The following is a 16,342-nucleotide window of genomic DNA, read 5'->3' on the forward strand; positions in this document are numbered from 1 at the left end:
TTGGAGTGGGGTACAAGGAGAGAGCAGACAGTACGCATCAGCCCTCCAGACTGGGGCAAGTCAGACCTCCACTCAGGCGTTTTTCTCACTGGTTGCCAGTTGGGGGAAGCAGCATTTGTGAGCACCTGCCTGTCTCCCCAGGTCCTGTTCAGAAACCCCATCTGTGCCTTTGGAGAGACTGCCCTGAGCACACAGGTCCAGCAACCACCATCTACGACCCCCAGGACCTAATCCCCTTCTACATGGGGTTCAGTGCATGTCACAGGCCCAGCAACCACATCTACGGCCCCCAGGACCTAATCTCCTTCTACATAGGGTTCAGTGCTTGTTAGCAGACACTGGGCTTGATTCCTGCCTAGTCCCTGCCAGATATCCCATGCCCACCTCATTAAGAGAATGAGGCCACATAAACACACCCAGGCTGTCATGGTGATGGAGTGGCTGGGGTCCCACTTGCCCAGCCTTCATTGCTGGTTCAGAGCCAGCTGTCTGACCACATTCCTACCCCAAGATGGGACTTTGGGGACATTGTCCACCAGGGTCGCTGACCCCTTTTAAAGTTCCAGACACATGGCCAGCTGGTCCCCTAGAAATTTGGCACATAGGATAAGCCAAGGCTTGCGCCTTCAGGAACAGGTTTTCTACCACGTCACTGCCCAAGGCCAAGGGCATCCCCAAGTTCATGTGAAGCCTGCCTGCCATGTCCACAGCCCACACCGACCCCTCCTGGAGCCACTGGAACGCTTGTTCCTGGGCATGTAATAAACCCAGACAGCTTCAGCCTTGCAGGACAACTGTGTGCATCTGGCAGCAGTAGCCAGAGGGCCCACAGAAAGAAGTCAGAGGTGAAACCAGATGCTATGAGAACACTTTATTAATCAAAACCGCATACTATAAAAATGCTTTAAAATGCAGCAGGAGGAGATGTGAAGACAGAAACGAACAAGTGCGTAGTGACACGTGGCTGTCAGAACACAGTAAAGAATCCACACTGCTTCCCCCCTTTACCTAGGAAAGGGGCGTTCTAGGCCACCTCCTCCTCAGCATACTCCTCATCCTCTTCCTCGGCCGTGGCATCCTGATATTGCTGATATTCAGACACCAGGTCGTTCATGTTGCTCTCGGCCTCAGTGAATTCCATCTCATCCATGCCCTCGCCCGTGTACCAGTGGAGGAAGGCCTTGCGCCTGAACATTGCTGTAAACTGCTCTGAGACACGCCTGAAGAGTTCCTGGATGGCTGTGTTATTCCCAATGAAGGTGGCCGACATTTTCAGCCCCCGGGGTGGGATGTCACAGACGGCTGTTTTCACGTTGTTGGGGAGCCAGTCAGCAAAGTAGCTGCTGTTCTTATCTTGAATGTTGAACATCTGTTCATCCACCTCCCTCATGGGCTGCGACCCCTGAAAATGGGGCCGCCGTCAGGCAGCGGCCGTGGCGGGGGTCGCAGGCCGCCATCATGTTCTTACCATCAAACATCTGCCGGGTGAGCTCAGCCACGGTCAAGGCCCAGTACTGCTGGCTGCCCCGGCTGGTCAGTGGGGCGAAGCCGGGCATGAAGAAGTGCAGCCGGGGAAACGGGACCATGTTCACGGCCAGCTTCTGCAGGTCGGCATTCAGCTGTCCTGGGAAGCGCAGGCACGTGGTGACCCCACTCATGGTCGCAGACACCAGGTGGTTCAGGTCACCACAGGTGGGTGTGGGCAGCTTTAGGGTCCTGGAACATATGTCATACAGCGCTTCGTTATCTATGCAGAAGGTCTCATCCGCGTTTTCTATGAGCTGGTGGACTGAGAGGGTGGCGTTGTAGGGCTCCAGCACGGTGTCCGACACCTTGGGCGAGGGCAGGATGCTGAATGTGTTTATGATCCTGTCTGGGTACTCCTCCCGGATCTTACTGAGCAGAAGGGTACCCATCCCAGACCCAGTCCCCCCACCCAGGGAGTGGGTCAGCTGGAAACCCTGCAGGCAGTCACAGCTCTCAGCCTCCTTTCTGACGACGTCCATCACTGACTCCATCAGCTCCGCGCCTTCTGTGTAGTGTCCCTTGGCCCAGTTGTTTCCGGCCCCACACTGACCTGTAAGACAGTACAGCCGGTCACTTGACGGCCAGGTTTATGGTCATCAGTGGTCACCACCATAATGCAGAAAGGGCCAAGTGTCACGTGTGAGGTGAAAGCACCATTCGCCCTGCAGGTGGAGCAAATGAAACCCCCTCTCCCAGTTACAGGACAGTGGCTTCCCCTGTTAGAAATTAAGACAGGCGTCAAACCTGAGACGGGCTAACAGACCTCGCTGCAGGTAGCTCCTGCCCATTTTCAGGGAAGGCAGTAGCCACCGCCCCAGCTCAGCTCCCGGCAGGGACATCAGTAGCTCCTCACCTTGAGGAGACACCCGGGCCTTCCTCCCAAAGCCCGTTTAGGAGAGGCAGATTGAGCGACTCAAGGGCCCTGGCTCCACAGTTCCCACAGCGATGATCTTGGGGGCACTCCTGGATTTTGGGCTGCCCTGGCTAAGGAGCCCACCCCAGTCCTCGCCCGCAGCTCACCGAAGATGAAATTATCTGGCCTGAAGACCTGCCCGAAGGGCCCCGAGCGCACAGAGTCCATGGTGCCGGGCTCCAGATCCACGAGCACAGCGCGGGGCACGTACCTGCCACCTGAGTGGGGCGGGAGTGCATGAGCGAGGGGAGGGCCGCGTTCCCAGGAGGGCGGTGGGGAAGGAGGGGGATCTCACCGCTGGCCTCGTTGTAGTACACGTTGATGCGCTCCAGCTGCAGGTCGCTGTCCCCCTGGTAGGTGCCAGCGGAGTCGATGGCATGCTCATCAGAGATCACCTCCCAGAACTGCCAGAGACGGGAGGAGCCAGACAGGCCAGGGCTGATCACGGAGGCGCTCCAGCTCCCCTCCCACCCCCACCCTCATCCGCACCCCCATCCCTAGGCTGCCGTGTCCCTGGGGTCCACCCCGGCCGCCTCGCCAGCCGCCCAGTTCCACCGTCCCCGGCAAGGAGCCCAGAGGCCGCAATGCAGGGACACCTCTCCCGCCACTGCCAACATCTTCCCCGGCCCCTGGCAGGCCCGGGCTGGGCCCTCAGAGCCCCGGCTGCCAACCTTGGCCCCGATCTGGTTCCCGCACTGCCCGGCCTGCGTGAGCACAATCTCCCTCATGGCCAAGACGGGATCAGGGCAGCAACAGAAGCGCGAGAAAGAGCAGAAGTGCAGCGACCCAGCCCGCCCTCCGCCAACGCTTAAATAGCCCCGCGCCCACCTCCCCCAGCCTCGGATTCAGCTCCCAGAATAAGCAACAGCTTTACTTCTACACAGGTGCACCCACCTGTGAATCCCTTGGCGTTGAACGTCTGTTGGAGAGCTCAGGTGTCCTTGCGTGGTCCTTTCCACGTTGGGGAAAGCTGCTCAGCTGGAGAACTTCCTCCCACGTCTTCAGTAAGACTAGATCCCCAGCTGAGCTGAAACTGAATTTTCCTCCCATGTGGGAGGGGAAGACTCTTGTTTCCGTATTCACAGAGTGCCTTTGCACCTGTCCTAGATTGATGACATAATTTTGTAATGGATGCGTCCTTTCATCTATTAGGAGATCTCTGGTTAGGAAAGGCCTTCCATATGTTAACTCAACAGGACTTAATTATAAGTTTTACTTTGGAGCAGTTCAAACCCTCAGTAAGCTATGGGTGTTAGAGATAGTCAGGCCTCTGACTTAGCTAGAGTCTTCTTTAGAGTAGGATTAGCCCTTTCATCTTTCCAGAGGACTGCAGTCTCCACGCAGAGTGAAGGTAATATTGGATTCTTAAAGCTGAGGATAGGTGTTGGGGTACACCTGCTGTGAACGATGGGCCATTGCCACTTTGAAAGCTTTTAGATTAACCAAACTGAGGAGTTATTTCTTCTGGTAAACATCTTTCATTTGGGGGGGGGGGGAATGCCTCGATCTAACCAGTGAAGGTATCAGTAAGCATTAGCAAATATTTGAATCTCCTGCAGAAAGGCATTGGGGCACATTAGAGTTGCCAGTTCTCACCTGGATAGGTTCCTCAACTTTGGACAGGTTTAATTGGAGAAGGAGAAAATTGCTGGCCGTTTGGGTCATGTCAGGCACAGAGCTCACGGTGCTGAGTCACCTGTTTTAGTGTCTTGAAAAGATTTACCCCTATAAACAAATGAGACATTAACAGAAACAAAGAATCCCTTCTAGGGTGAAAAGAATCATGAAAGTGCTGAGTTATATTCCTATGACTGGTACTTGACATTAGTAATTTATTACCATCATTCAGCCAGCCCGAGGGGCCCTGGACTGAAATGCAATCCCTGGCCCATTTTTGTTCTTCTTCAGAGTGTTCTGGCCCAGTTCTATGTATGCTGACCAGCACGCCCATAAGCTTCACTGGCCCTTTCAGTGCAGGGGCCTTGGCTGCGGCATCTACAAGGGCATTTCCTTTTACATGGTCAGTCTCTCTTCTGATGTCCTCTGCAATTAATTATAGTCACTTTTTGGCAGCAAAGCAGCATTCTAACAAGCTCAAAATCTGAATGATGTTGTATGGAAAAGCCCTTTGGGGTCAGAAGTCCCTACCCATTCCAAATTGCAGCATAAGCATGAAGCACTAAAAAATCATACTTGGAATCAGTGTAAATGTTAACTTTTAAATCCTTTCCAACTGCAGGGGCCTAGTAAGTTCAATTAACTCAGCTTTTTGAGCTGAGGTCGAGGCCAGCAAGGCCTTGATTCTCTTGTGCTGACTACTAATAGCATATCTAGTCCTCTGTTTTCCTGATGCATAAAACAACTTGCATCTGTTAACCACTCTGCCTTGGGATGGTCAAGGGGCTCATCTCTCTGAAGTCTGGCCTGCTAGAATAAATTTGTTTCATAACCTGTGACATGCTTTGGTTGTGTCCCCAGTCAAATCTTATCTTGAATTGTAGCTCCCATAATTCCATATATCGTGGGAGGGACCCAGTTGGGAGGTAATCGAATCAGGGGATGGGTCTTTCCCATGCTGTTCTCGTGACAGTGAATAAGCCTCATGAGATCTGATGGTTTATTTATTTATTTATTTTTGAGACAGAGTCTTGCTCTGTTGCTCAGGCTGGAGTGCATTATCATGATCTTGGCTCACTGCAACCTCTGATTCCTGGGTTCAAGCGATTCTCCTGTCTCAGCCTCCCGAGTAGCTGCGATTACAGGCGCCCGCCATCATACCTGTCTAATTTTTATACTTTCAGCATAGACGGGATTTCACCATGTTGGCCAGGCTGGCCTCGATCTCCTCACCTCAGGTCATCCACTGCCGTGGACTCCCAAAGTGCTGGGATCACAGCTGATGGTTTTATAAAGGGGGGTTTCCCTACACAAGCTATTTTGCCTGCTGCCATGTAAGAGATGTGACTTTGTTCCTCACTTGCCTTCTGCCATGAGTGTGAGGCCTCTCCGACCATGTGCAACTGTGAGTCAATCAAACCTCTTTTCTTTACAAACTACCCAGCGTCAGATATGTCTTCATTAGCAGCATGAGAACAGACTAATACAACCTGTATGCCAGAAAGGCTGGGAGCACCTGTGGACGCTGACAGATAAGTAGCTGGGTTTGTGGTTTGGCAGGCTTTAAGGGTTATGTCTGGAGTGTCTAGCAATAAGGCCTGATACTTTCATAAACATTCTCCTATTATCCACTGGTGCCCTTTAGCTTCTAGGACCACCTTCCCTTGGTGTGAGGTCAAAAACCTGTAGGTGCTGTCCTAATGTTAGTTTATTAGCTTTGCCAACTAGAAAAGTGGTAGCAGCAATAGGTCTCAGACATCAACGCTAAAAGTCAGAGGATCACTGAGGAAAGCAAAAGCTAAACTGTTTGGGGCCTCTTTCCTGGGGCAGCCTCCAGGCTACTACAAAACGGAGGTGGTGAGCAGAAAGGCAACAATATGCAGAGCACTCAGGTGAGAGACAAAGGCACAAGGTGGACAGTCCAAAAAGAGAAAGTGGCAAACATCTTGTTTAGCCAAATCCATTCTTCTCAATATTCCCCAGGGCCTCTAACCCTGTGGGCTTGGCCTCTACTCTGAGTATGACACCCCCAGTCTCTAACTTTGGGCTGAGTCTCTCACCCTAATATTATACCCTAGGGCCTCTCACTTAAGTAATAGTGGATAATCATTCTTGCCAACCTGAATGGCTTCACGACTCTAAAAGACAGCCCACTTGCCAGCTGATTGATTCTATGTGGATTGTTTTCCTTGGAGTGGGGGTCTTGTCTTGGTGTCCCTTCATGGTGTTGCTGAAAGATGTTGCTGGAAAAGAGGGTCCTGATACAGACCACAAAGTAGGATTCTTAGATCTTGTGCAGGAAAAAATTTGAGGTGAGTCAGAGAGCACAGTGAAAGAAGCAAGTTTACTAGAAATGACTCCATTAGAGTTGGACATCCTCAGAAAACAAGAGCAGGGATGCGTTGTCTTTTGTTAGTGTCTCTAACTATAAAGAGAAAGATTTATAATTAAACTTGGAAGGTGCAGATGTACTCACTAAAGTTGGGGCTATTGGTTTTAACAATGACCATTAACCTGTTAACCTAAGCTAGCTCATTAATATTACCTTTAAGAAAAAATGCTGCACTCCTAGGACATTTATACATTTTTCAGGCTTGGTGGAAGATGTCTTGTATGGCCATAAATATTCTGCAATTGTAATTTGTGGCCAGTAAAAAAATGTGGCTATTTTCAGACCATAGGTATTAACCTTCTAGATGCCTTGTGAGTACCTAGCTACTCATATTAAGATAGAAAATTCTAGTCATGTCTATTAAACTAGAAGCTTGATAACCATGAGTTCCTCTAACACAGCAAGTCTACTCCTCAAGGAGAAAATGTATTTCTCAGGAATTTTGTGCATTTTGTTTGATGGCATTTGGTATGTTTACCAAAATGGCAGAAAACAGTGAAATTAGTCCTCAAAGATTTCTCAAGATTGGATATAAAGTAAACAAAATGATTATAGTTAATATGCAAGTTGACACAGTTGATATGCAAAAAAAATTTTGTTTGAAACACGAGATTTTCATTTTTATTTACTATTATTATTTTGAGACAGAGTCTTGGTCTGTTGCCCAGGCTGGAGTGCAGTGCACCATCTTGCCTCACTGAAACCTCCGCCTCCTAGGTTGAAGTGATTCTCCTGCCTCAGCCTCCCAAGTAGCTGGGATTACAGGCATGAATCACCACACCCAGCTAATTTTTGTATCTTTAGTAGAAATGGGGTTTCACTCTGTTGGCCAGGCTGGTCTCAAACCCCTGACAACAAGTGATCTGCCCGTCTTGGCCTCCCAAATTGCTGGGATTACAGGCATGAGCCACTGCTCCCAGCCACAATGAGGTTTTTAGATAATTCTGATTTCCTGCTGTTGAGCAGGGAGCTGAGCAAATTCAACAGATCATGGGCCTAAAGTAGGAGAAGACTGAGGACAAACTCTAGAACACATGTGATTAAATTAATTACAATGGAAACCAAGTCAAATTTAATCAGGCCATACCTCTTAGTTTCAAGATGTTTCCCCTCATTTTGAAATGTGGTGTTATTCAGTGGGAAAGAAAACTAGTGTTTATCTCCAGAGTAAAGAACAGGGTTCCCTCCAGGGACTGACTGACTGAGAGCTATGGCTCAGGATTAAAAATTCTTCTTTTTTCCACTTATAAACTAAAAATTAATTTCTAAGCCCCTATTGACTAAGTGGACCCCTCTTCTTGGATAAGGACATTCCAAAGTTAACCTGAAAAGCTAGTTCAAGCCGTGGGTCACACCTGCCTCATTAGACTCTCCTCCCTTTGGTTTTAATTTTAATTTTAAGTTTATTTTTGTGGGTACATAGTTGATGTATATATTTATGGGGGTACATGACATACTTTGATACAGGCATGTAATGAGTAATACATAACAAAAAACAGGGTATCCATCCCCTCAAGCATTTATAGCTTGTGTTATAAACAATCCAATTATACTATTTTAGTTTTTATAAAATGTATAATTAAATTATTTTTTACCATAATCACCCTGTTGTGCTATCAAATACTGTCTTATTCATTCTGTCTAACAATTTTTTGTACCCATTTCGCATCCCCGCTAACCCCCTGTTCCCCCACAGCCCTTCCCAGCCTCTGGTAACCACCCTTATACTCTCTATCTCTATGACATCAATTGTTTCAAATTTTAGCCCCCACAAAGAAGTGAGAACATGTGACATTTGTCTTTCTGTGCCTGATTTATTTCACTTAACCTAAAGACTTTCAGTTCCATTTCTGTTACTGCAAATGACAGACTTTCATTCTTTCTTATAGCTGAATAGTACTCCATTGTGTATATGTACCACATTTTCTCTATCGAGTCATCTGTTGATGGACATTTAGGTTTCTTCCAAATCTTGGCTATTAGCAACATTTGTTTTTGACTGACTTCTGGATAAAAGCCACCTTAACTGAGGTGAAATGATATCTCATTTTGGGTTTGATTTGCATTTCTATGATGATCAGTAATGTGGAGCACCTTTTCATTTTCCTGTTTGCCATTTGTATGTCTTCTTTTCATAAATGTCCATTTAAATTGTTTTCCACTCTTTAACTGATTATATTTTTTTCTATAGAATGTTTTGAACTCAATATATTGTAGTGTATTAGTCTGTTTCTGCACTGCTATAAAAAAACTGAGACTGGGTTATTTATTTATCTACTTATGTATTGAGATGAAGTCTTGCTCTGTTGCCCAGGCTGGAGTGCACTGGTATGATCTCGGTTCACTGCAACCTCCACCTCCTGGGTTCAAGCAATTCTCTGCCTCAGCCTCTTGAGTAGCTGAGATTACAGGCACCTGACACCATGCCCAGCTAAGTTTTGTATTTTTAGTAGAGACGGGATTTCACCGTCTTGGCCAGGATGGTCTTGAACCCCTGACCTTGTGATCCACCCGCTGCAGCCTCCCAAAGTGCTGGGATTACAGGCATGAGCCACTGCGCCTGGCAAGACTGGGTAATTTATAAAGGAAACAGGTTTAACTGAGTCACAGTTCCACATGGCTGGGGAGACCTCAGGAAACTTACAGTCATGGCAGATGGGGAAGCAGGCACCTCTTCCATGACAGCAGGTGAGAGAGCATGTATGTGAAGCAAAGGGGGAAGAGCCCCTCATAAAACCATTAGATCTCATGAGAACTCACTCATTATCAGAAGAACAGCCTGGGGGAAACCAACCCCATGATCTAATGACCTTCTACCAGGTCTCTCCCTCAACAGCTGGGGATTTCAATTCAATATGAGATTTGGGTGGGGACACAAAGCCTAACCATATCATGTAGCTATTAATTGCTTTTCAGATGGGTAATTTACAAATATTTTCTCCCATTCAGTGGGTTTTCTCTTCACTTTGTTTATTGTTTCCTTCACTTTAAAAAAGCTTTCTGACTTGCTGTAATTCCATTTGTCCATGTTTGCTTTGGTTGTCTGTGCTTATGGGGCATTATTTAAGAAATTTTTGCCCAAACCAATGCCCTAAAGAGTTTCCCCAGTGTTTTCTTGTAAAATTTTGATAGTTTGAGGTGTTAGGTTTAAGTCCTTAATTCATTTTAATTTGATTTTGGTCTGTGGCAAGAAATAGTTTCATTCTTCTGCCTATGGCTTGCCAGTTTTCCCAGCCCTATTTATTACAGAAACTGTCTTGTTTTTTGTTGTATGTTATTGACACTTTTGTTGAAAATTAGTTTAGCTGTATGAGTTTATTTCTAAGTTCTCTATTTCATTCCATTTGTCTTGATGTCTTTTTATTCTAGTGTCATGCTGTTTTAATTACTATAGCTTGATAGTATAATTTAAAACCATGTAATGGGATTCCTCCAGTTTTAGTTTATATACTCAGAATAGCTTTGCCTATTATGGTGTTTTGTGGCTCCATATATATTTCAGATTTTTTTTCCATTTCTGTGAGGAATGTCATTGTTATTTTGACAGAGATGGCATGAAATGTATAGATTGCTTTGGATCGTATGGACATTTTTTAAAATACTGATTCTTCCAATCTGTGAACACAGAAATAACTTTCAATTTTTTGTCTTCTCTTTTATTTATTTGATCAGTGTTTTACATTTTTAATTGTTGAGAACTTTTATTTCTTTGGTAAATTCCCACACATTTTGTTTTATTTGTGGCTATTGCAAATAGGATTACTTTTTTGAATTCTTTTTGTTTGTTGACTGTTGGCATATAGAAATCCTACTGATTTGTATATGTTGATTTTGTATTCTGCAAATTTACTCAAGTTATTACTTCTAATAGTTTTTTGATGGATATATTAGGCCATTCTCACATTGCTGTAAAAATAATCGGTGACTGGTTAATTTATAAAGGAAATAGGTTTAATTGGCTCATGGCTCTACAGGCTGTACAGAAAGCATAGCACTGGCTTCTGCTTCTGGTGAAGCCTCTGACAACTCACAATCAAGGTGAAAAATAAATACGGTGCTTGCACATCACATGGTAAGTGCAAGGGCAGGCGGGAAGTGCTACACACTTATAGATAACCAGCTCTCATGAAAACTTACTATTGTGAGAATGGCACCAAAGGAAATGATGCCAAACTGTTCATGGAAATCCTGCCCTCATGATTCAATCACCTCCCCACTAGGCCCACTTCCAACATTGAGGATTACATTTCTATATGAGATTTTGGTGGGAACACACATCTAAACTATATCATTTTGTCCCTGGCCATTCCAAATCTCATATCCTTCTCATATTTCAAAATACAATCATGACATCCCAATAATCCCCAAAGTCTTAACTCATTTCAGCCTTAACTCAAAAGTCAAAAGTCTCATCTAAGACACAGCCAGTTTATTCCTCCTATAAGCCTGTAAAATAAAAAACAAATTAAGCGCTTCCAAGACACAAATGGGGCATAGGCATTGGGTAAATACTCCTATTCTAAAAGGAAGAAATCAGCTAAAGAAAAGAAGCCACAGGACCCATACAAGTCTAAAGCCCAGAAGGGGAGTTATTGAATTTTAAGGCTCTAAAATAATTATTTTTGACTCTATGTCCCATTTCCAGGGCACACTAATGCCTTGGGACGTTTAGACCTTGTGGCTTTGCATGGTTCAGCCCCCACAGCTGCTCTCATGGGCTGGTATTGTGTGCCTCTGGCTGGTTTTGTGTGCGTCCGGCTTTTCCAGGTGCAAAGTGCAAGCTGTAGCTACATCTACCATTCTGGGGTCTGCAGGACACCGATCCTCTCCTCACAGATCTACTAGGCCATGCTCCAGTGGGGAACCCACATGGGGACTGTAACCCTACATTTCTTCTCTGCATTGTTTTAGTAGAGGTTCTCCATGAGGGCTCCACCCCTGCAGCATGCTTCTGCCTGCACACCCTGGCTTTTTTATACATTATTTGAAGTAAAGGTGGAGGCTCCCAAGTCTCAACTCTTGCATTTTGTACACTCACAGGCCTAACACCATATGAAAGCTACCAAGGCTTATGGCTTGCACCCTCTGAAACAGTGACTGGAGTTGTAACTGGGCCAATTTGTGCTACACCTGGAGCTGGAGCAGTGGCCAGGATGCAGGGAGCCATGTTCCAAAGCTACCCAAGGCAGCAGGTCCTGGGCCTGATCCCAGAAACTGTTCTCTTCTTTTAGGCTTCAGGGTCTGTGATGGGTGCTGCCTTTTAGATTTTTAAAATGCCTTCAATTCCTCTTCCCCATTGTCTTGGCTATCAACACTTTTTTTTAAAGTTTTACAAATATCTCTAACAAGTGACTGCTCCACAGCCTGCTCAAGTTCCTCTCTTGTAAAAGCTTTTTATTTTTCTGCCACATGACTAGGCTGCAAAGTTTTTAAGCTTTTATGCTATGCTTCCCTTGTAAGTAAAAATAAATTACAGCTTACTTTTTTTTGCTCCAACATGTGAGCATAGGTTGTTAGAAGCAGCCAGGCCACATCTTGAATGCTTTGATGCTTAGACATTTTTCCAACAGAAACCCTAAATCATCACTTTCAAATTCAAACTTTTATATATCCCTAGGGCATGACAGAAATTCAGCCAACCACTTTGCTAGGACAACATGAATGACCTTTGCTTCGGTCCTAATAAGTTTCTAATTTTCATCTGAGACGTCCTCAGCTCAGTCTTCACTGTCCAGATCACTATCAGCATTTTGGTCACAGCCATTCAAAGTTAAGAAAATCTCAACTTTCTCTCATTTTTCTGTCTTCTTCTGAGTCCTACAAACTCTTCCAACCTCTGCCTGTTTACCCAATTACAAAGCTGATTCCACATTTTCAGGTATTCTTATAACAATTTTCCACTCCTTTGTGCCAATTTTCTGTATTAAGCTTTTTTCCCATCACTATAAATACCTGAGACTGGGTAATTTATTTTTTAAAAAGGAGGTTTAAGTGGCTCATGATTCAACAGGCTGTAGAGAAGACACAGCACTGGCATGCACTTCTGGGAAGGCCTCTGGAAGTTTACAGTCATGGCAAAAGTTGAAGCAGAATCTTGCACATCATAGGGCAAAAAGCAGAAGCAAAAAACAGAGGGGCGAGTTGTTACACACCTTTAAATAACCAGGTCTTATGGGAACTCACTCACTATCATGAAGATAGTACCAAATGGGATGGTGCTAATTTAAATATGAGATTTGGGAGGGGATACACATTCAAACCCTATCAGAGGAGTCTTTACGTTTTTCCAAATATAAGATTATATCACTGGCAAAAGCAATAATTTGACTTCTTTTCCAATTGGGATGCCTTTTATTGCTTTCCCCTGTCCAATTGCTCCAGATAGGACTTTCAGAATTATGTTGAATAACACTGGTAAAAGTGGATATTCTTGTCATCTTCCAGATTTTAGAGGAAAGGCTTTTAGTTTTTCCCCACTTAGTATGACACTAGCTGGGGGTCTGTCATATATGACTTTTATTATGTTGAGATATGTTCATTCCATACTCAGTTTTCAAAGGGTTTATTATTAAAGAATATTAAATTTTATCAAATACTTTTTTAGCATAATGGAAATGATTATATGGATTTTGTCCTTCATTCTTTTTTTTTTTTTCTGAGATGAAGTCTTCCTCTGTCACCCAGGCTGGAGTGCAATGGCATGATCTCAGCTCAGTGCAACCTCTGCCTCCTGGGTTCAAGCGATTCTCCAGCCTCAGCCTTCCAAAGTAGCTGGGTTACAGGTGCCCACCACTCCACCTGGCTAATTTTTGTATTTTTAGTAGAGATAGGGTTTTGACATGTTGGCCAGGCTGGTTTTGAATGCCTGAACTCAGGTGATCCACCTATCTCGGCTTCCAAAAGTGCTGGGATTACAGGCGTGAGCCACTGTGCCCAGCCCCTTCATTCTGTTTATATGATATATCACATTGACTGATTTGCATGTTGAACCATCCTTGTATCTCTGGGATAAATTCTACTTGGTCATTATGAATTACCTATTTATGTATTGTTTAATTGAGTTTGCTAGGTTTTTTGCAAATTTTTGCACAAATATTCTCAAATATGGGCCTGTAGTTTGCTTTTTAAATGTGTCTTTGTCTTGTTTTGATATCAGTGTAATACTAGCCTCAAAGAATGAGTTTGGAAACGTTCTTTCATTCTCTATTTTTCAGTCTGGTCCTACAGACATTTTTTTATTATAGCTTTAATTTTGTTACTTGTTATTGGTCTGTTCAGGTTTTGGATTTTTTCCTAGTTCACTCTTGGTAAGTTGTGTGTGTCTAAGAATTAATTTCCTCTAGGTTTTCTAATTTGTTGGCATACAATTACTTATAGTAGCCACTAATGATCCTTTGATTTTCTGCAACGTTACTTGTAATGTCTCCTTTTTCACCTTTGATTTTATTAATTTGTATCTTCTCTGTTTTTTAGCTAGCCTGTCTAAATATTTGTCAATTGTTTTACTTTTCAAAAAATCAACTTTTTGTTTCGCTGATCTTTTGCACTGTTTTCTTCATTTTATTTCTGCTCTAATTTTTATTATTTCTTGTCTTCTAATTTTGAGTTTGGTTTGGCCTTTTTATTCTAGTGAATTAAGATGTATTGTTAGGTTATTTATTTGCAGCTTTTCTGATTTTTATATAGGCACTTACAGTTATAAATTTTCCTTTTATAACAGTACCTCTTTTACCATATTCCACAGGTTTTGCTATGCTATGTTTCTATTATCATTTGTTTCAAATCTTTCCATTTTCTTTTTAACATTTTTATTGACCTACTGATCATTCAAGAGCATATTGTTTAATGTCCAAGTGTTTGTATGGTTTCTGAAATTCATTTTTTAATTGATTTCTAGTTTGTTCCATTGTGGTCAGAGAAAATGCTTGATATTACTTCAATTTTTTTTAGTGTTTTTAGACTTGTTACTTAACATATGGTCTATCCTAGAAAATAACCCATGTGCAGAGAAGAAGAATGTGTATTCTGCAGCTGTTGGATGAAATTTTCTGTAAATATCTATTAGGTTCATTTGTTCTATAGCACAGATTAAGTCTGATGTTTCTTTGTTGATTTTCTGTCTGGAAGGTCTATCCAATGACTAAAGTAGGGTGCTGAAGTGTCCAGCCATTATTGTATTGATGTCTCTTTCTTTAGCTCTTATAGTATTTGCTTCATTTATCTAGGTGCTTTAGTGTTCGGTGCATATATATTTCCAATTATATCCTCTTCAAGAATTGATCTCTTTATTATTATATAATGACCTTCTTAGTATCTTCCTACAGTCTTTTGTTGAAATCTATTTTTGTCTGGTATAAGTAAAGCTATTTCTGCTCTTTTTTGGTTTCTATTGGCATGGAGTAACTTTTTCCATCGTTTTATTTTCAGTCTAAATGTATCTTTTAGGTAAAGTATTTTTTTTGTAGGTCACAGATTATTGTCTTGCTTCTCTATCCATTCATCCACTATTTGTCTTTTGATTGGAGTATTTAGTTCATGTACATTCAATGTTATTATTGATAAGCACTTACTCCTGCCATTTTGTTACTTGTTTTCTGATTGATTTTCGTCCTCTCATCATTCTTTTCTTTCTTCCTGTATTCCTTTTAGTGAAGGTGATTTATCTTTTAATATTATCTAATTTATTGCTTTTTACTTTTTGTACATCTGTGGTATGCTTTTTGATTTAAAATTACCATGAGGCTTGAATATAATATCTTATAACACATCATTTTAGACTGTGGACAATTTAACATTGATTGCATAAACAAAGAAACAAGCAAAGCAACTAATAAAAACTCTACACTTTAACTGCATTGCCATTCTTTTAAACTTTTTGTTGTTTCTCTTCCTTCCCTATTTTACTGTCTATGTCTTGGAAATATGTTGTAGTTATTTTTTATTGGTTTATTGTTTACTCTTTCTATTTGAGATTTTTGCACACCATAATTACCATGTTATAATATTCTGTGTTTTTCCATGTGCTATTACTAGTGAGTTTTGTACCTTCAGGTGATTTCTTATTGCTCACTCACTTTTTTTCTTTCAGGCTAAGAACTCCCTTTAGCATTTCTTGTAGGACAGGTCTGGTGTTAATGAAATACCTCAGTTTTTGTTTGTTGGAAAAAGTTCTTATTTCTCTGTCAAGTTTAAAGGACTTTTTGCCAGATACATTATTCTAAAGTAAAAGTCTTTTTTTTTCCTTCAGCTTTTTTAATATGTCATGCCACTCTCTCAGCCTGTAAATTTTCCCCTGAAAAGTCTGCTAGCAGATGTATTGGAGTTCCACTGAATGTTATTTGTGTCTCTTTTCTTGCTGCTTTTAGAATCATTTCTTTAACCTTAACCTTTGGGAGTTCAGTTAAGTGCCTTGAGGTGGTCTTCTTTGGGTTAAATCTGCTTGATGTTCTGTAACTTTCTTGTACTTGAATGTTGATATCAAATGTTGAGGAATTGTTTAATACTATTTAATATTATTTCTTTAAATAAATGTTTATTTTTTTTTTTTTTTTTGGACGGAGTCTTGCTCTGTAGCCCAGGCTGGAGTGCAATGGCATGATCTCGGCTCACTGCAAGCTCTGCCTCCTGGGTTCACGCCATTCTCCTGCCTCAGCCTCCCAAGGAGTTGGGACTACAGGCACCCACCACCACGCCCAGCTAATTTCTTTTTGTATTTTTAGTAGAGACAGGGTTTCACCGTGTTAGCCAGGATGGTCTTGATCTCCTGACCTTGTGATCCACCCGCCTCAGCCTCCCGAAGTGCTGGGATTACAGGCATGAGCCACTGCACCGGGCCAATAAATGTTTAACTCTTATCTCTTTTTCTACCACCTCTTTAAGGCCAATAACTCTTA

General features: G+C 43.1%; 1 protein-coding gene across 1 annotated transcript in view; it reads right to left on the reverse strand.

Moving 5' to 3' along the window:
• Positions 1-864: 864 nt before the first annotated feature.
• TUBB8 (tubulin beta 8 class VIII) overlaps positions 865-16,342 on the reverse strand; it is a 33,219-nt gene continuing 17,741 nt past the window's right edge. The window contains 6 exon segments of the mRNA XM_054521845.2: positions 865-1,409; positions 1,411-2,077; positions 2,548-2,658; positions 2,736-2,844; positions 3,335-3,543; positions 4,037-4,165. Coding sequence (XP_054377820.1) covers positions 1,025-1,409; positions 1,411-2,077; positions 2,548-2,658; positions 2,736-2,844; positions 3,335-3,490 — 1,428 coding nt within the window. The 5' untranslated portion in view covers positions 3,491-3,543; positions 4,037-4,165 and the 3' untranslated portion in view covers positions 865-1,024.

Source organism: Pongo abelii, chromosome 8 (genome assembly GCF_028885655.2).
Source record: "Pongo abelii isolate AG06213 chromosome 8, NHGRI_mPonAbe1-v2.0_pri, whole genome shotgun sequence".
NCBI classification, from domain to species: Eukaryota; Metazoa; Chordata; class Mammalia; order Primates; family Hominidae; genus Pongo; species Pongo abelii.